At 42.4% G+C, this 20,233-nt stretch overlaps 1 protein-coding gene across 2 annotated transcripts in view; it reads right to left on the reverse strand.

Moving 5' to 3' along the window:
- The window catches only part of KATNAL1 (katanin catalytic subunit A1 like 1), a 179,200-nt gene that overhangs the window by 25,183 nt on the left and 133,784 nt on the right, over positions 1–20,233 (reverse strand). For both annotated transcript variants that reach the window (XM_077484086.1, XM_077484085.1), the window contains exons 8-9: positions 10,809–10,935; positions 3,066–3,200 (exon numbers count right to left, since the gene is read on the reverse strand). In XM_077484086.1, the coding sequence (XP_077340212.1) occupies positions 3,066–3,200; positions 10,809–10,935 (262 nt within the window). The remainder of the gene's footprint in view (positions 1–3,065; positions 3,201–10,808; positions 10,936–20,233) is intronic.

Here is a 20,233-nt window from a genome sequence, read left to right on the forward strand (position 1 = left end):
GAAGAGCAGGACAAGACACCGAAGTCGGAAGAAGACCCCCAGACGGCGGCGGCAACGGCGAAGAAGAAAGCCGGGCTCCTCCGCTAGTAAAAGAGCTAGCAAAAGAGCAGAAAATAAAAGTCCAACGAGAAGACCCCCCAAGATGGAAGACCACCGGAGCTGTCTAATAAATTATTTTAAAAACTTGTGTTGTGTTTTTTTATTTACACTTTTTTCACCAGGTGAATGGGTAGGGGTACAAGGTACCCCATACTCATTCACATATGGTGGGGGCCAGTATCTGGGGGCCCCCTTATTAAAGGGGGCTCCCAGATTCCGATAAGCCCCCCGCCCGCAGACCGCGTCAACCAATGGCCAGGGTTGTCGGGAAGAGGCCCTTGTCCTCATCCACATGGGGACAAGGTGCTTTGGGGTGGGAGGGCTGCAGGACCCCCCTTCCCCAAAGCACCCCCCCATGTTGAGGTCACACGACCTGGTACGGCTCAGGAGGGGGGGGTGGGGCGCTGACCAGTCGGGCTGCGTGCTCAGATAAGGGTCTGCTATGAACTTTGGGGGGACCCCCACACCGTTTTTTCTGCGTAGGGGTTCCCCTTTAAATCCATACCAGGCGACGGGGCTAGCGAGGTGTCAATTTCCCCAATGGAGGTGGCAACATTCACTTCCTTCGCTAGTTCCGTCTACCTGGAGCCACGTTCAACATGAACTGACTTTTCTCCGTGTGTGGGCAAGTCCGTTCATTCATCAAAAGTCCAGCGGACTCCCGCAATAGTCTGGCGGGTTGTCCACCGGACCTAGCTCACCGGAAAAGTCCAGTCATGTGTGGGCAGGTCCGCTCGTTCGGAAAGTCCGATCGTGTGTACGTGGCATAAGTGGCACAAATCAGCCAACTAACAAAGTGCCATACCACAATTGAAACCCACTTTTAGATTGTCTTCAGTTCTGTGGTTCCCAGCTGAAGGGTTGTCTCTTTGGAAGTGTATTGCAATCTCAAGCATGGCTCTGATATTTTTCCACCTTTACAATTTAATGTTATTTTCTTTATCATTACATCATTGCTTAATGTTCGATATTTTTTCAGAGAGAAACTCCTTTTGAATCTATAACCGTTATCGTACAATCTTCTTGCACTTTGTTAGTGTCTATGTTTCTTATAGTTTCTAATATAATTCAAGTGAAAGAAACCCCCTTTTAGATGAGTATCAAGGCAATGGAAATTTAATCTCTTGTGCCGCGTACACACGATTGGACTTTCCGGCAGACTAGATCCGACGGAATCAGTCCATCGGACAATCCGATCGTGTGTGGGCTAATCCAATAGTTTTTCATTAAAAAAATCAGACAGACATAGAAATAGAACATGTTTCAAATCTGTCCTATTGGGAAAACCATTCGCCTATATGCTGGTCCAATGGACCAAATATGTGTCAAGGGAAGCTATTGGCTACTGGCTATTGAACTTCCTTTTTAGTCCTGTCTTACGTCATCACGTTCAAAACAAACGGACTTTCGAATGGACTTAGTCCCTTTGTGTGTGGCCAAGTCTGTTCGTTAAGTCCATCGGAACTCCGCCGAAAGTCCGTCAGACCTAGTCTGCCGGAAAATCCAGTCGTGTGTACGCAGCATTAGAATAAATGTTTTATGGCTTCTCTGAAAACAAATCCTATTACAGCCCATTCCAAAAGAGTTTGGGACTCAAATAAATACGCTAGCAACCTCTCATCAACATAACCCCTCTTTTGCTCTGGGCATTAATTCTCCTAAATCTTTCAGGTGATAGATTTACTCTAACATTACATTATTATATAAATTCTACTCTGTGGATGCCATAAAACCCTTCCAATTATTTCAGGAAAAATACAAGCTTCCTGTCTTCAAACTCTTCCTATACATTCATAATAGAAATTTCATCGTAAGCACTGTTAAATCACAGCAACCAAAGGACACATACACAATTTAAGCTCAAATATTGGGAACATACCCACAGTCCAGGCCTAAACGCCCTACTTTACTTTCTACTCCTGAAATCTACTTTCCAAGTCACCCCAAGCATATGTTACAAAATTGAATGCAAATTTAGGTTCCCTTTTTAGCACTGAAACATGGGCACAGATGTGGTCTATCATCAGGTTCTGCTACCCAAATGTTCCCATTTTCGAAACAAACTTCAAAAACATCTCTAGATGGTACTTGGTGCCAGAAAGAAGAGCAAATAGCAATCCTCGGAGCCTGTAAAGTAGTAGTAAACCCAAAGTCAAACATTTAATATATTGCAGCTTTCTAATCCTGAGATGTGGTGGCTGCATTCGTTTTTTTTATTAGTTTTCTCCTGGTGATCTAGCCAGAAACAAACCTCCTGTATAAGAGTGCCTACACTCTGGATGAAAAAGCAACAGGGACAGTTTTGGACAGGAGCATTGTTAATCTCGGAGGGGGGTATTCGATGTACTAGCAGATTTATACGCATTAACAAATTGTAGCTAAACTCCAGCTAACACTTTTGAAGCAGACACAGAAAAAGTTATTTTCCTTCTGGAATAAAGGTTTTACAGAAATAAATAAAAGCTGAACATTGTAAGACATCTGTAAGTGGTTAATGGTCTGTCTAGTCAGATCACCTTGTGAAAAAAGGAAAAAAAGCTTAAAAAAAATAAAACAAATTTAGCCACATGTTAGAACTGGTAAGCTGCAGTATAATAAAGGTTTGATTTTGGATTAACACTTTAAGCCCTCCATCGGCATTGTATCACTGACTGTGTTCCAGTTGGGTAGATTTGCCTGCATTTCCTGTCCCAAGTGATACCCTATGTATCAGTATGAGGCCAAGTGCCACCAGAACAAGAAACAAGAGAATCTACCAATGTGGATGAACAAAGAAATAATAACTTAAGAGGTTCTAAAATGTACCCACTCACTCAAGATCAAAACATGTTTTGGCTGGAGCAGGGCTTTAATTCTTGATCTAACATGAACTATGATTGATATTTTGGTACTTGGAAAACCCATTAGGGATACAGATGATATAGCAAGAGTGATTAAATATGATGTACTGCTGTCTCCGTCCTCACCTGTAGGTAAGGCTATGTATATCCTTTTCTCTAATCTTCTTCGTAAAGCCTCATCAATGTCCCATGGGAAATTGGTAGCAGCCAGAACCATCACCATTTTAGATGGATCATCATTTTCCAGGGCACCTCCAACACCTAGTGTATTAAAGAAGATGATGTTAGCAGAAGTAAACAACAAGAACAAACTAGTAGAACAAAATATGCAGCATGATTTTACTGTCAAACTTCCCATCAATGCTTTTAAGGATTCTGAAATTCTGTCATTACATTTCAGAAATACACAAGACTGCGCTTATAGTTCAAGGAGGTATACATTTATAAAGCAGAATGACTCAGGCAATCTTTCAGATGATATCTGTGTACATAGAGACTGGAGACTGAACCTTGAAAGTTGAACATTAAATAACTAGCGCTTTGCAGAGGAAAATGGGTTACATATACAACTGTATTCACTTCCCTCAAAACGCAATTACTAATGTTATCTTTGTTAAGCTGAGCCCATAAGAGCATATAGCTAATTTGACTTACAGCAGTTTCACAGGTATATCTCCTGCTTTTATGATTTTTTTTTTCTGGTTTAGCTATAGAGGTATTCAGTCCTCTCCTGATGTTCTTCATAATTAGAAAATATAGGCTGTAAATTCTGCAGAATACAACTTCTGTTATACTTTAATAGTGTACATACAAGAATAGAATTTGTTTCTACCAGTAACAGATTCCTCTATCTAAGTTATACAGCACAGTTGGAAGAATACACCTGCTGGGCAATTGTATTCTGACAGCTTCGTTTGCAAGCATTTTGAACATTTATCAGCAAAAAATTCAAGTTAGACTTCTCTGTAACTTGTTTTACACTAGTTTTTTGGGACAGCACCTGAGAAATTGTAGCTCTTCCCTCCAGAAACAGGAAACACTTCACCTCCAAAAGGAGACTTCTCCCCACACATCCTCAATTGTAGTAGAGTACCACCAGCCCAGGGCCGGATTAAGAGCATCATAGGCCCGGTGCTGAGGACTTTGGAGGGCCATTTTTATGGTTAATAAATAAAATTAAAAACGCAAACAAATTTTTTATTAGGTATTTTTAACAAACTGCTCATTCACAATATGTGCAAGAGAACCCGTGGGAATTAGCCCAAATTTTCTGTATACTTTTTTTTTTTTTTACATTTTCTAATTTTTTTTAATTATTTGTTGCAATCTTTTATTGTTTACATTGTTATTTTTGTTTTGTTTTTATGTTTTTTTTTTTTTTACAATTATACTTTTTTATTATTTTTTTTCCAGTGGAGGGCAGTGGATGGTGTAAGTAGTGCAGTGGATGGTGTCAGCATTTTTTTTTTTATCATTTATTTTTTACAATTTTTTTTTTTTTTCAAAATGCATTTGGGGCTGGGTTTTTGGCAGTGGACAGCATCAGTAGGGCAATGGCAGTGGCCAAATGGTCAGTCCAACCCTGCTGGGCCTATATTAAAAGGTAGGGGCTTGGAGCTGCAGCTCCAATAGCCCCTACGTTAATCTGGCCCTGCTCCAGCCAAACTGAAACACACAAGTACAAGAAAGTATAATATAACAGATAGGTGGACAACAGTTGCTGTCCTGAAAGACTGGAAAGTTACCTGTAAATCTATTTTAAATTTCCCAAAACATCTTTCAGGAGAGCACCTGAGAGGATAAACGAGAACTTACCAATCTTAGGAAGTGACAAAAGCTTGCAAGTACTTTCTACCAAAGGTCCGATCCCTCACAGACAATAGGTCCAATCTGTAGTGGCAAACAAAGGTGGCTAAGCTTGACCACGTTGCTGCTTTGCAGATTTTTTCTGGGGTGGCACTAGCCTTTTCTGTCCATGTAGCCACCAGAGCTCTAGTGCAGTGAGCATGACTCCCCAAAGGTGGGACCAAATCCATACAGACATAGGCTTCTTGACATAGGCGTCCTTAGCAATCTAGCCATTGACCCTTTTGAGAATTTTTGGCCCTTTTTGGCATTAGCATACATAACATAAAGAGAGTCCGAGCTTCTAAATTCCTTGTTTACCTCCAGGTAACTTAACACTACTCTTCTCACATACAAAGAATGGAAATTTCTTTCATTCTCCCCCAACTGATTTGGGCAAAAGGTCAGAAGTACAATGTCCTTAGAACGGCGATAAACTTTTGGAAGAAATCCGAGCTCTATTTTTAAAATAATCTGATCCAGGAGAACACTGTCAAAAAAGCTTCCTAGTAAACAGAGCACGGAGTTTGCCGATTCTGCATGCAGAAGTAACTGCTATCAGAAGAACCCTCTTTAAAGTAATGAGCTTCAGAGATGCTGCATCCAATGGTTCAAAAATTATTTAATTAGAGCCTGCAGTACTACTGACAGATCACATTTTGGAAAGACTCTAATCGGCGCAAGTCTAGGCCGAACTAGAGCCTTAAAAAAAAAAATATTACAACCAAAAGATTCAGATAAAAATTGAGCTTTCCAAAAATACACCTAAAGCAGCTTCATGCACCTTGACAGTGCTGACTGCTAGAGCCTCTGTCTGCACTCCCTTGTAAAAATTCTAGAATAGAGGAGAGGTCTTCTGGCAGACGATTAGAAGAAACACACCACAAGCTGTATACTCTCTACACTTTATTATAAATGACTGTAGCCATTTTCTTATGGTTTGCCAGAATAGAGACAAGATGTTCCAAGAACTTTTTATTTTTTAAAAGCTGCTCCGCAGGAACCAGGTTGTGGGGCTTAAAGGGATTGTAAAGTACATTTTTAAATTTTTTTAAAATAACAAACATGTTATACTCACCTCCACTGTGCAGCTCGTTTTGCACAAGTGGCCCTGAACCTGGTCTTCTGGGGTTCCTCGGCGGCTGTCTTGGCTTCCCTCCGCAAGTACTTCTCACATTCATGTGAGCTCACTCGCATGGTGAGAAGCACTTGCGGGCACGCTTCCGTGATTCAGCCGGTCGCTGTATCACTCGGCCCTGCCCCTGGTGAGCTGGGGGGCGAGCTGGGGGCACCAGTACTGTATGATGTTTTTTCACCTTAATGCATAGAATGCATTAAGGTGAAAAAATATTTACCTTTACAACCCCTTTAATTTAGTTACCTCTGGGTAACATAAAGGCCTTTGAAGCAGCAAGTCTTGTCTGATTAGAAGAGGCCAATATGGCTTGTCTGTCAGATAAAGAAACATGGAGAGCCATGCTCTTTTGGAACAGAAGTGTGCTATTAAGGGGACTGAAGTTCTTTCTCTCCGAATCTTCCTTAGAACCTGTAAGATCAAGTGAAAAAAAGGAAAGGCATAAAGTTGGAACTCCAAGGGATGCGCTAGAGCATCCATTCCCAGGGAACGGTCTTCTCTGTTCAGGAGATAAAAAACAGAGGGGCCTTTGCATTCTCTTGATTTGCAGAGGACCCATATTTTTGAAATGATAGAAACCCAAAAATTTCCATATTTAACCGGTTCCCGACCAGCGCACGCTGATGTACGTCAGCAGAATGGCACGGGCAGGCAAATGGGCGTACCTGTACGTCCCTTTAAATTTGCTGCCCTGCCATCGCATTGCGCCGCTGGCGGCACGCTCGCGTGCTGGTCGGGACCCCCATGAGTCCGGTCGTGGGTCTCGCGGACTCGATCACCGTGGGCATACCTGTGATCGTCTCACGGGGCGGCTGAATGGAAAGATGCTGTTGTAAACAGCATCTTTCCGTTCTGCCTAGCAACTAGTGACGCTGATTTCTGCTCCATGTGATTGGAGCAGAAATCAGTGTTCACTAAATTAAAGCCCAGCCCCCAACAGTTAGTAACACACCCCTAAGAACACTTAACCCCTACACTGCCACCTACTGGTTAACCCCTTCACTGCCAGTGTCATTTACACAGGAATCACTGCATTTATATAGCAGTGATTGCTGTATAAATGACAATGGTCCCAAAAATGTGTCAAAAATGTCCGATGTGTCCGCCATAATGTCGCAGTCACAATAAAAATCACTGATCGCCACCATTACTAGTAAAAAAAATAAAAATATTATTAAAAATGCCATAAAACTATCCCCTATTTTGTAAACTCTAACTTTTGCGCAAACCAATCAATCGCTTATTGTGATTTTTTTTAGCAAAAATATGTAGAAGATACGTATCGGCCTAAACTGAGGGAAAATTTTTTTTTATATATTTTTGGGGGATATTTTTTATAACAAAAAGTAAAAAATAATGTGTTTTTTTCAAAATTGTCACTCTATTTTTGTTTATAGTGCAAAAAATAAAAACCGCAGGGGTGATCAAATACCACCAAAAGACAGCTCTATTTGTGGGAAAAAAAGGACGTCAATTTTGTTTGGGAGCCACGTCGCACGACCGTGCAATTGTCAGTTAAAATCGACGCAGTGCCAAATTGCAAAAAGTGGTCTGGTCTTTGGCCAGCAAAATAGTCCGGCGCTGAAGTGGTTAAAGTCCAATCTTCTTCTAATACCCAGTGTCTGCTCCGGAAGTCGGCCACCAAACTCAAAGTGCCCCGGAGATGGCCTACCAATAAGGATGACAAGATGCATTCTACCCAAACAAGAATCTCCTCTGCCAAAGTTTGTAATGCTCTGCTCTTTGTGCCTCCTTGTCTGTTGAGTTAGGTCATGGCCGAAGCATTGTCCAAAAGGACATTGTCCGAAAGTCCTGAAAAAAAACTGATAAGGTCCTTGCAATAGCCTTTAACACTCTCCAATTTGGGGATTTTGCCTGCAACTTCTCCCTCTTGTCTCCTGGAAGAAAAAATTTCTGTTCCATGAGATTGATCAAACGAGCAGGAAATAAATTTGACTATTGGATATTCGACAATCAACCAAGAGCTTCCAAATGTTTGCAAGCTACAAATAAATCATGCCACAACCTCTCCACTTAGGCTCCAAAGAAAAGGAGATGATCAAGATAAAGAATCACTGCTATCCCCTTCAGCCGCAGAGGATCTATTGCTTCTGCCATTACCTTTGTGAACACTGTTGAGGTGGATGAAAGGCCAAACTGGATAACCCTGAACTGATGCAGAATTCAATCTCCCAATCCTCCAATTTCAATGCTAGCCTCAGGAACTTCTGACATTGCGGGTTAATAGAAATGTGGAAACAGGCATCTCTTAGGTCTATCGATGCCCTGGCAGCAATCTTGCATGAATAGATTTTTCACCAGAAAAGAGTCAATCTGAAACTTTCTGTATTGGACCAATTTGTTCAGTGGTATCAAATTGAGAACTATGTAAACAACTTTCCTGAAGGTTTTTCCACTAGGGAGTAGAGAACCCCTGCTGTTGTTCTTCTGGCAGTACTGGTATAACTCTCTGCAGAATCAGTTCTGCATCAGGGACTTCATGGCCAGAGATTTGATCGTATTCTTCTGAATATTTGTTACTAAATATCTTCTTTGGGGGGACAGGGGGCACCTGCAAATTAAAGGACATAACTTTGGGAGACCATATCCAAAATTAACCAACAGAAGGGATGGTCTCCCATTATGGAAGAAACCCCTGCAGTCATTGGGACTTCTCGAACTGTGCAGGAGGATGAAATGTTTTTTCTGCTTTTAAAAGGTCTAAGTTTTCCTTTTTCTGTTCTTTGAGGACAAAAAAAATGTCTAGATGACTACTCTTTCTTCAATTTAACCAGGAAAAACTTATTTTTGAGCCATAAAGCTCTCATAGCAGAGTTTGCAAGTGACTCTGATCTGGCCGACAGTCGTATGGATTTCGCTGGGGCACCTGCAATGTAACCCTTAGACTTAAAGTGGAGAAAGATTCTAAAACCTCCTCTTTGGAAATATCTGCCATATATGTCCTAAGCAGCTTGCTATGGGGGCATCAGAGCCAAGCTGCAGCTCTGTGTATCCATTCAGACACGGAGCCGTGGTTCTGCCTGCCCCCTCTCTCTCTGCTAATTGGCTGAGGTTGATTGACAGCACAGGAGCCAATGGCACCGCTGCTGTGTCTCAGCCAATTAGGAGGGAGGGTCCTTGATGGCCGAGGAACTCGTGGATATTGCAGGATAGAGAAGTAAGTATTAGGGGGCTGCTGCAACACAGAAGGCTTAGAATGCATTCAGATAAAAAAAAAACTTCTGCCTTTACAACCACTTTAAGTAGCAGATACATCCTTTTGTCCAAATGGCTCCTTTAGATTGCCTCAAAAGCTAAATTTGTACTTTCTGAGACCTAGAAAATACATGTCTAGTTCAGGTAATTTATTCCATATGGCTTATGGGTCTTTCTCAAAAGGGAATCTCCTCTTACAAGCTTTTGAGGAAAAAAGAAACACAACATCGCTTGCCATGCACTGCTTCTGAGGAAAAAACCCAGGCAAGACAACAAATACAGACTCTCCCCAAGCACGGAAAAAAGAGAAGGATCCATAATATTCCTCACACATACCAAGGGGATGCTTGGGAGAAGCCTCATAAGAAAAGAAATAGGTAAGAGGAGACTTTCTGCCTTCCAGGAAAACCCTGAAGGATCCTAGCCTCCTTCAAGTTACAAGGTGTTCTAGGTAGGCAGAAGCCTCCTTTTAATCTTTGGTGGTGAAGCGTTTCCAGTCTCTGGTGGGAGGAGATATGATCTATCAGGTGCAGTCCTAACAGACACATTGGGAAAATCTCACTAATTATCATTTTGTGCCTTACCCAGCAGAATACTTTAACTGTATATAAAATCTTAATTTCTTTGCTTTGGATAGACTGAGAAAGAGCTGGAACTTCTTTATTTTTTTTTTGCTGTCTATGCCCTTAATGGGGCGATTCATTTGATGTGTCCTGATGCCTACTGTTATCACAACTGAAAGTAAGGGAAATTCCAAGCTTTTAAGTTGTTGTCAGCTTGGACCAATCTAACTCTGTATATACCATACCTAGGTGATGCCCCTGGAAGCTGGAAATCACTAAATTAGACATCACTACCTCAGTGATCTCCACTTGTTCGGGGTATTTTGCTAAGCGGCTGGCCAGATGCATTGTGAACACAGGAAGTCGGCCACTCGGCAATAGCCCCTGATTGGATGAGATGGAGAGCGTGACATAACCCCCAACCACTAGACCTCATCCAACTGGAGAACACTTTATATTTATTCAGAAAATGCAAAGCATTCTCTGAATGGCACCCATGTCAAGCAGCCAATCTCCTGTGTTCACAATGCAAGAGATCCAGCTTTCAGAGGCATCAACAGGTATGGTATATACAAAACTTACATTGGTCAAAGCTATATTCAATGCAACTATGTAAAAAATATATTGTGCCTGGAATTCATCTTTAAATTTGGATATGGCCCTGAACTGTTCTAGAAGTCACAATGGCTTTTAATTACTAAATGTTGTAGTATAATCAGAAAATGTATTTAAAACATATTTTTTTTTAATAAAAATTTTTTTACAAATGATAATTTTCTCATACAGAATTTTTAATTTTTTTGCAAATGTATATATATGCATATAGCCATCTTATATTTAGCCATTGTAAATACTTGTAATATACACACACACATATATATATATATATATATATATATATATATATATATATATATATTTATTTTTTTAATTATTATTATAATTGGTATGGTATTTTGAACAATTAAACAAAAATTGCCCTCATCAGAGCTAGTGGCCCTGGTTTCTCTGATGCAATTCAGCACTTGGTTGCAATTGAGCTAGATATATTTTTAGATACATGTCACACAATGATAATCCATGAACAGACATGACAGTTGGTTACCATACCATCCATCTGAACGAGCAGCTCGGACTTGACTCTTCGACTGGCCTCGTGTTCATCAGATGTTCCTCTACGGCTGCAAATTGAGTCAATTTCATCAATGAAAATAGTAGTAGGTGCATAAAATCTTGCCTGTTGGAAGCAATAACTTTGTTACTGATAAAATATATAATAATAGAAAATCATAAATGTATGGGTGTGCATGTATAACAAAATTACATGAAGTAAAATATATTTTTAGAAATGTAAACTAAATCAAAAGGGGGTAGTTCATAATGGGTTTCATATATGCCCCTTAGAATTTTCTTGGGCCTCAACACTGCCAGAAAAAAAAGGTACATGAATCTGTCTGTAGCCAGCTATGAGGTAGGAATGTACACCCTGGTCACTCCTTCCAGAGTGCATTCCTTTCCTGGTTGGTTTTGTAGTGGTATGGGTAGAGAACTTAAAGACTAGTTCTCCCTCAGGTTTGCCTTGCTTCTAATTGACAGCAGATGGCAGTGTGTGGATATCCAAGCCAACAGCCAAATCTGTCAGGGAATAGAGCCCTGTGTGGGAAGCAGTGTCATTTTTAACAGTTTGCCAGCACAGAGATGCTCTATTCTGAGAACTGGCATGCCCCTGTATACCAGCCTAGAGCTGGTCTTATTTACTGCCAGTTTCCTAACTTGGGAACTAAGGGTAATTCTGGCAATGCCATAGCGACATGTTCTCAAAGCGGGGGTAGTAAGAATTACTTGAATTTGTCGCAAGCGCCCATACTTGTACTGAAACAGGAGCAAATGCTTGCCAGATATTTATACAACAGCTTGGATTAAGGGGGTTAAGGGTGATCACAGAAATATTTATATTTGCCGGATTTAGACACAGGTACTGCACCCATAAATCTGTTGTAAATTATTTACTGGATTCCCCTCAAAGTCTTAGATCATATAGTGGTTAGCACTGTTGTACTGCAGCATTGGGTCCAGGGTTCATATTGCATAAAGGAGAACATCTTTGGTTGGAAAAATTAGATTTTTTTCTACAGCTTACCTGTAAAATCCTTTTCTTGGCGTATATCACGGGACACAGAGCAGCCATAATAACTGGGTTATATGCCACCTATAGGTGAATGGACACTGGCAAATCAAAAAAAGACAGGAAGCCCCCCCATATAACCCCTCCCACACAGGAAGTACCTCCTTTTGGAGCAAGCAATAAACTTCCCAGACAAGAGAGGAAGGCTCTCTGTGTCGCACGATGTACTCCAAAAAAGGATTTTACAGGTAAGCTGTAGAAAAAAATCCTATTTTCTTTATCGTACATCAGGGGACACAGAGCAGCCATAATAACTAACTGGGACGTCCCCAAGCAATGCTTTTGAGGGGAGGGAACCCATTATGACCAAAGAAACACCATTAGAACAACAGGATCTATATTTCTGTTCTGCAGTCCACTGCGTCCAAATGCAACACCCTTTTGAGTCCTAACATTAACTTGGTAAAACCTTGTGAACATATGCACCAAAGACGAAGTAGCAGCCTTGCAAATTTGAGCCATCTATCCTTGATGTTGAACTGCCCATAAAGCACTCACCCTCCTTGAAGAGTGTGCCCTTAATCCATACTCCTGAACAATCATTTGGCGAATCCATTGGGAAATAGAAGACTTAAACGATGCCTGTCTCTTCTTGGGACCTTCTGGCAATATAAACAAAGCATCAGTCTTCCGAATCTGATCCAACATCTTCAGATAGATCCTGATAGCTCGTACTACATCAAGAGAATTAAGTAATTTCTCCTCTGTAGATTGCGGATTTGGAAAAAAGGAAGGCAGAATGACATCCTGATTCAAATGAAAATTGGGCAAAAATTCCGGTTTTGGCCGCAAAACTGCCCTATCCTGGTGCAAGATCAAATATGGTTCTTTACAAGACAGAGCCGCCAATTCCGACACCTTCCTGGCTGATGTCACTGCAACCAAATGACCAGATGAATCTGCCGAATAGGCTCAAAAGGTTACCTCTGTAAGACCCCCAGGACTAAATTTAAATCCCATGGGCACAAAGGTGACCTGACTGGGGGAAGCACATAAATCATCCCCTGTACAAATGTTCATAATAAGGAGTGAGCAGCAATAGGCCTCTGAAAAAAATTTGCTAAGGCCCAAATTTGACGTTTGATTGTACTTAAAGACGGATTCATTTCCACCCCTTTTTGCAAAAATGCCAGAATTCTACCGATGATATATCTTCGGGGAAGCCATCTCATGGCCTCACACCATGCAATGTAGGATTTCCAGACTCTATAGTAGATAGTCCTAGAGACTGGTTTCCTAGCATTTAACATGGTAGACAATACTGGCTCAGAGATGCTTGGTCTTTTAAAATCCTGGTTTCAATAGCCAAACCATTTAATTTAGAGACCGTAAAGCATGATGGAATATCGGACCCTGCAAGAGCAGATCCGGATGGAGTGGAAGAACCCATGGATTTCCCAGCGCAATCTTATAATTTGTGCGTACCAAGATCTTCTGTACCAGGCTAGAGCTACTAGAATCACCGGCTTTCTCTCTTCCCGGATCGTGCGCAGTAGCCTTGGCAACAGCCAGATTGGAGGAAAGGCAAAGATCAGAGAGAACTAATCCCATGGAATTACTAAGGCATCTGTCCCTAATGCAAGCAGGTCCCTGTTTCTGGACACAAAACTGTCTAGTTTCCTGTTGAAACTGGATGCCAGCAGGTCTATGTCTCATCACCACCCTCCAGACCACAGGTAAAAAGCACTTTCCTTTTTCCAGATTCTTGGCTATCATCCAACAACCGACTCTGATGCACTTTCAGCCGAAGAGACATGTGCCAATCCAGAGCCTGGACAGTCTTGTTCCAGACAGACAGACTGTTGTTCTGCAGTTGTCTGGAGTGGAATTGTGCATAAGGGACTGCTTCGAATTAAGACACCATTTTCCCGAGTAGCCTCATGCACAGGGGAATGGAGGAATAATTTTCTCCCCCTTATGACCTGGATGAGGTTTTTCATGGCTCTGACCTTCAGTGGTGGCAAAAATACTTTTGCCTTTACAGTGTCTAATATCCACCCCAAATACTCTAGGCGCTGAACTGGCTGCAGGGCCTACTTTGATCAGCTCAGAACCCAACCCAGGCATTCCAAGAACTGAACCGCCCATGTTACATTCTGCCCCAGGGCTGGAACCATTTGATTTATCAATAATAGATCGTCCAGGTATCCTGCAACTGATATTCCCTGAGCTCTTAGAATTAACAACACCAAAGCCAGTAGCTTTGTGAATACACAAGATGCCATGGCTAACCCAAAGGGCAGTGCTACAAACTGAAAATGTTGGTTGCCTACTGCGAATGGCATCCTTGATGTCCATGGATGTCATAAATTCCTTTCTATGCAAGGAGGCTACGATTGACCGAATTGACTCCATTCGAAAACAGCCAATGTCTAGAAAATGATTCAGAGCCTTGAGATCCAGAATAGGCCTCACATCTCCATTTGGCTTTGGGACTATAAAAAGATTTGAGCAAAAGCCCCTGAACCTCTCGTTGGCTGGAACCTCTGAAATCACTTCTTGTGACCTTAACCCACTTGTTTTGGATCACTTCATCCCAAGCACCTGAGAACTCCAATAGCCTCCGCCCCACCCGTCTGAGTGGGGGCACCCCTTCATAAGGCGGGTTTGGGACTGGATTTAGGGGGCCTCTGGGCCCAGGGCTTCTTTTGCTCTTGCCCTTGAGGTTTTCCTCTGGACCCGGATGGCTGAGGCCGTTGAAACTGCCTGAAATTGGAAGTGCTGGGTAGTGAAGCACTAGATACCTTAAAGGAAAGTTGTCTGCTTCTTTTCTTAACTGTTAGAAGTGCACTTTTACCCTGGATATATTTATTCAGATCTTCACAAAAAAGCTGCTCACCATGAAACGGGAAACCAACTAATAATCTTTTTCAGGGTAACTCCGCAGACAAGTTTTTAAACCAAAGAATCCTGAGCATATTTACTGATAGAAAGCCAAACCGGGACACCTGTTGTATGGAATCTTTAAGAGCATCTACTGCAAAACATAAGGCATGAGATAACTCTGCCAATTCCTCAGCAGTCAACCCCTGATTAGCTACCCACTTAACCTGGTCCTTTAAAGACTGACAGATGCCTATAGCTGCCACAGCCGATTGTGCAGCAGACCCAGCCATAGCAAATGAAGCCTGTAACCACTTAAGGAACAGGCCTCTTTTTCAGACTCAGTGTTTAAAACAGTTTTTTTTGCTAGAAAATTACTTCGAACCCCCAAACATTATATATTGTTTTTTTTTTCTAACACCCTAGAGAATAAAATGGTGGTCATTGCAATACTTTTTTTTTTTACACTGTATTTGCGCAGCGGTCTTACAATCACACTTTTTTGAATAAAAAAATAAGACAACAGTAAAATTAGCCCATTTTTTTTTATATTGTGAAATATAATATTATGCCGAGTAAATTGATACCCAACATGTTATGCTTCAAAACTGCGCCCGGTCGTGGAATGGCGTCAAACTTTTACCCTCAAAAATCTCCATAAGCGACATTTAAAAAATTCTACAGGTTGCATGTTTTGCGTTACAGAGGAGGTCTATGGCTAGAATTATTGTTCTCACTCTACCGATCGCGGCGATAACTCACGTGTGGTTTGACTACTGTTTTCATATGCAGGCCACTACTCATGTATGCGTTTGCTTCTGCGCGCGAGCTCTTGAAAAAATGGCACTGAAAAAATGTTCCTTTAAGAGGTATGTGCGGAAGTGACGTTTGGCATATATGACCCTCCTATGGTATAGAGATGAGTGGGCCATCTTAGCCTCACTCATCTCCATACCCATCACAGGAAAGGACCCAATCGCCCCCGCCGCTACCCATGGCTCTGCTAAGCGGCGGAGGGCACGGGAGAGCGGCGGGAGGGGGGTGGCCCCTCTCCCGCCGCCAACGGTGATCTTGCAGCGAACCCACTGTGGAGACCACCATCATCGTAAACAGGACCGCCTCCTGTAAAGATGGATATCTCGGTTGTGGCAGCAGCTGCTGCCGTTACCGAGATATCCCTCTTTAAAGTACCGATGTATATATATAGGAGGCAGTCCTTAAGTGGTTAATAAAGACTCTTAGCCGCTGGATCCTTAAACACCTGGGCATTATCTACAGGACAGGTAAGACTCTTATTTACAGAAGAAATGGCAGCGTCTGCCGATGGCATACTCCATATATTTATAAACTTTTCCTCCATAGGATACAAAGGTGCAAACCTTTTATGCCGCGTACACGCGAGCGGACTTTTCAACATCCAAAGTCCGACGGACTGATTCCGTCAGACTATTCGATCGTGTGTGGGCTGCAACGGACTTTTGATTCACCAAAGTCTGACGGACTTTAGAATATGGAACATGCTTCAAATTTTTCCGACGGAACTCCGCCGGACCCGGTCCCTTAGAAAAATTCGCTCGTGTGTATGCTATTCCGACGGACTAAAACCGACGCTAGGGCAGCTATTGGCTACTGGCTATGAACTTCCTTATTCGAGTCCAGTCGTACGTCATCACGTTCGAATCCGTCGGAGTTTAGTGTGATTGTGTGTGGCCAAGTCCGCTCAGTCGAAAAGTCCGTCAGAACTCTGTCGGAACTCCGGCAGAACTCCTTCGGAAGTCTGTCGGACATAAGTCCTCTCGTGTGTACGGGGCTTTAGGAGGAATAAAAAGCTCATCATGGTGATACCAGTCAGCATACACAATTTGCTCTAGCAACAGATGCAAGGGGAAGGCCTGCGAACTCTGTAGAGGACGAATAGAGCCTAAAGATGAAAAAGAAACCTCAGGTTCACCATCTCTGTGAGGGACTGAATTAACAGTCTCTGGGATTGAGAGGTGGCCACTCTCCTGGCCTCCTCTATCCTCAGAAGTGGAGTCCATGACCTGACCTTCCTCCCAATCATTAACTGCCACTTCTTCTACATCTTCTAACCAATCCTGTTCTAATGCAGGTGGGGGCTCAGGTAAAGGGGATCTATCTCATTCCATTCCACCTTGGGAAACTGAAGCAATCATATCTGCTATCTTTCCTTCCAGCCCAGCTAAAGCTGATGCTAAGTCTTTGTGACATAGGTTGAGGCAGAAGCATTAGCTGTCGCTACAATGTCTGACAATCGTTTAACACAGCAGATATATGGCTATAATTCTCCGATACTGATGGTGGCGCTCTCACATCCCTTCCTGCTGTGCCTCTTCCACTCCTCTTCTGGGAAGACATGCCTGAGACAAAAAAAACTTGAGTTATCAAAAAAAAAAAAAAACCCTTATGCACGCAACTGTCCTGCAAAATATTGCACCCAGTCTTTGCAGTACACAGCTCGTACAGGACCTGCAGTGCCCTGGTCCATCCACCCACTGTGACTCACATGCCCAGCTCACGTTGCTCTGTGTCCCTTCCAGCTTGCTCACAGGAGCATAAATATGGCTGCTTCTGCCTATACTGCGCATGCCTGGCATGTACGCTCTTACCACTAGCGCGCTCGTACCGTCCCGCACACCTCTTACGTCCCTCCCTCGCGCCATTCCCACGCAAGTGCATGCCCACTATAGCCACATTAATAGCTGTGGGAAAGGGTCGCTGGAGTAGAAACTAGGTGTGTAGGCAGGAGGATCCAAGAGCCGCACGCCTCCTGCTGGGTTTAACCAGCTTTCACATAGTTACATAGTTAGTCAGGTTGAAAAAAGACACAAGTCCATCCAGTTCAACCACAACATTTAAAAAAAAAATAATAATAACAATAATAATATCATACAATCCCATATACCCAATTCTATACCCACAGTTGATCCAGAGGAAGGCAAAAAACCCCAGCAGAGCATGATCCAATTTGCTAAAGCACGAGAAAGCCCCTGCTGGATCTGCGACACCACTGTCCCCAAGTGGATAGAGAAAACGTGACACCTGGTCTGCATTTTTTTTTTTTTTACAGTTTGAGCTGCAAAAGATAAGAGTTTTAAACCACTTATCAATTCCGCAGTAGGACTCCAAGGCCTAAAAAGCTAGACTCCAATCTTCTCCCATCACGGTTGGGTCCTGTCTCTTGGACTTTCAAAGACCGGGTACCCTTGAATTTGGGGCCACTCCTTTAGGCCTGTAGAGCACCCTGCCAGAACTCCTTTGGAGTTTTTCTTACCAAGGATCCAGATCCCAGGGTCCAGTACCCAAAATTACAGGCAACAATCGAGGTTCGGGTTCCATCCATTTCAGTGCATCACTGTCTGGATGGATCAGATTATATAGTGCCTTAAATCCATCAGGCTCTGTTTCCAGGACCATTCTATTAGCTAGATCATGGAGAGCTTCTCCAACCATGACATCACCTTACAAGACACTGGCGAAAAAACGAAGGTACTTGCCAGTGTCCATTCACCTATAGGTGGCGTATAACCCAGTTAGTTATTATGGCTGATCTGTGTCCTGTGATGTACAATAAAGAAAAGAAAAAAAAAACAGTTCTGAAGTTTGTGTAATTTTACTGCACAACACAAAAACACGCCTTCAGTTTATTTGCTGACGATATTATGAAGCTGCTTAAATGATTGCAGTGTCATTAAAAGGTACTTTGCTTTAAAGATTGTGACTAATGTGAACGGTTCAGTCTGTAATGTGCTACAAAATACGGCAGGCACAAGCAGCAATATATCTAGGTGCCCAATTTAGAGGATTACCGTTATTAGTATCAGCCATCCAATCCAGTTTAGAATTCAAAACAAACTAATTAGCTAATTATTTATAAAGACTAGTTTCTGCCTTTAAAAATGACAAAAAAAATGTTTTTGTTGAGACTGGAGTTTTTCCTTCAACACAATTGCTTCTTGGAAATCCTCAGCTGCGCTTGTCATGACCGCTCACGAATAGCGTCTGTGTCAACACTTTGTACAAGAAATTGAAGTTTTAGCATTAAAATAGAATGCTACAAAAAGGTACTTCATTTTCAAACTGTGGGCCACAAAAAATAGGATTTTTATAACAGCTTACCTGTAAAATCCTTTTCTTTTGAAGTACATCACGGGACACAGAGACTCAGTAATTACTGATGGGTTATAGGGTATCACTAGGTGATTGGACACTGGCACACCCTAGACAGGAAGTTCAAATCTCCCATATAACCCCTCCCCCTACTGGAGGTACCTCCATTTTGTAGCAAAGCAATATAAGTGTATTAGAAGAGGGGAGGGACCTCTGTGTCCCGTGATGTACCTCAAAAGAAAAGGATTTTACAGGTAAGCTGTTATAAAAATCCTATTTTCTCTTTCTCGAACATCACGTAACACAGAGACTCAGTAATTACTGATGGGATGTCCCAGAGCAATGCTATCTGAGGGGAGGGGAACCACACAACATAGGGTGTAATCAGACCAGAGGACCCTATACCACTGCCTGCAGCACACTACGCCCAAAAGCGATATCCTCATACCTTCTCACATCCACCTGATAAAATTTGGTGAATGTATGGACTGATGACCAGGTTGCAGCCTTGCAGATTTGAGCCATGGAGGCCTGGTGATGCACTGACCACGAAGCACTAATAGACCTAGTAGAGTGCGCCTTGATTTAAAAAGGAGGAATATTTTGCTTAAAACCATAAGCTTGAACAATTACTTGTCGAATCCATTTAGCAATGGTAGATTTGGACGCTGCCTGTCCTCTCTTAGGACCCTCTGGCAATACAAACAAAACATCCATTTTGCGAACCTGAGCAGTCGCTTCCAGATAGGCTTTGACTGCTCGCACTACATCCAAAGAATGTGGTGAATTCATTCTCTTCCATAGAGCAGGGATTTGGAAAAAAGGAAAGCAGAACAATATCTTGGTTTAGGTGAAAACCTGAGACCACCTTTGGTAGAAAACTAGGATGAGGGCGTAACACCACTCTATCCTTGTGCATTATCAGATACTGTTCTTTACAAGAGAGGGACACTAATTATGATACTCTTCTGGCAGAAGAAATGGCCACCAGAAAAATGTATTTCCTTGTCAACAGAACTAAGGGAATTTGATGTATCGGTTCAAAAGGCTGCTTCTGTAAAGCTGACAGAACCAAATTCAAATCCCAGGGGTTCAGAGGCGCCCTAACTGGAGGATTAAGGTGCGTTACTTCTTGTATAAAGCTTCGGACCAAAGAATGCGAAGCAAGTGGACGTTGAAACAGAACCGATAAAGCCGAGGATTGGCCCTTGATGGTACTCAAGGCCAGTTTCATCTCTAACCCATTTTGCAGAAATTCGAGGATTCTGCTTATGACATATTTTCTGGGGTGCCAACCCCTGGATTCACACCATAACATATGCTTTCCAGACTCTGTCATAAATCATTCTGGAAGCTGGCTTTCTTGCATTAATCAAGGTAGATATCACAGGGCCCGAAA

Source organism: Lithobates pipiens, unplaced genomic scaffold (genome assembly GCF_037356315.1).
Source record: "Lithobates pipiens isolate NorthernLeopardFrog02 unplaced genomic scaffold, aLitPip1_a1.2 Scaffold_16, whole genome shotgun sequence".
NCBI classification, from domain to species: domain Eukaryota; kingdom Metazoa; phylum Chordata; class Amphibia; order Anura; family Ranidae; genus Lithobates; species Lithobates pipiens.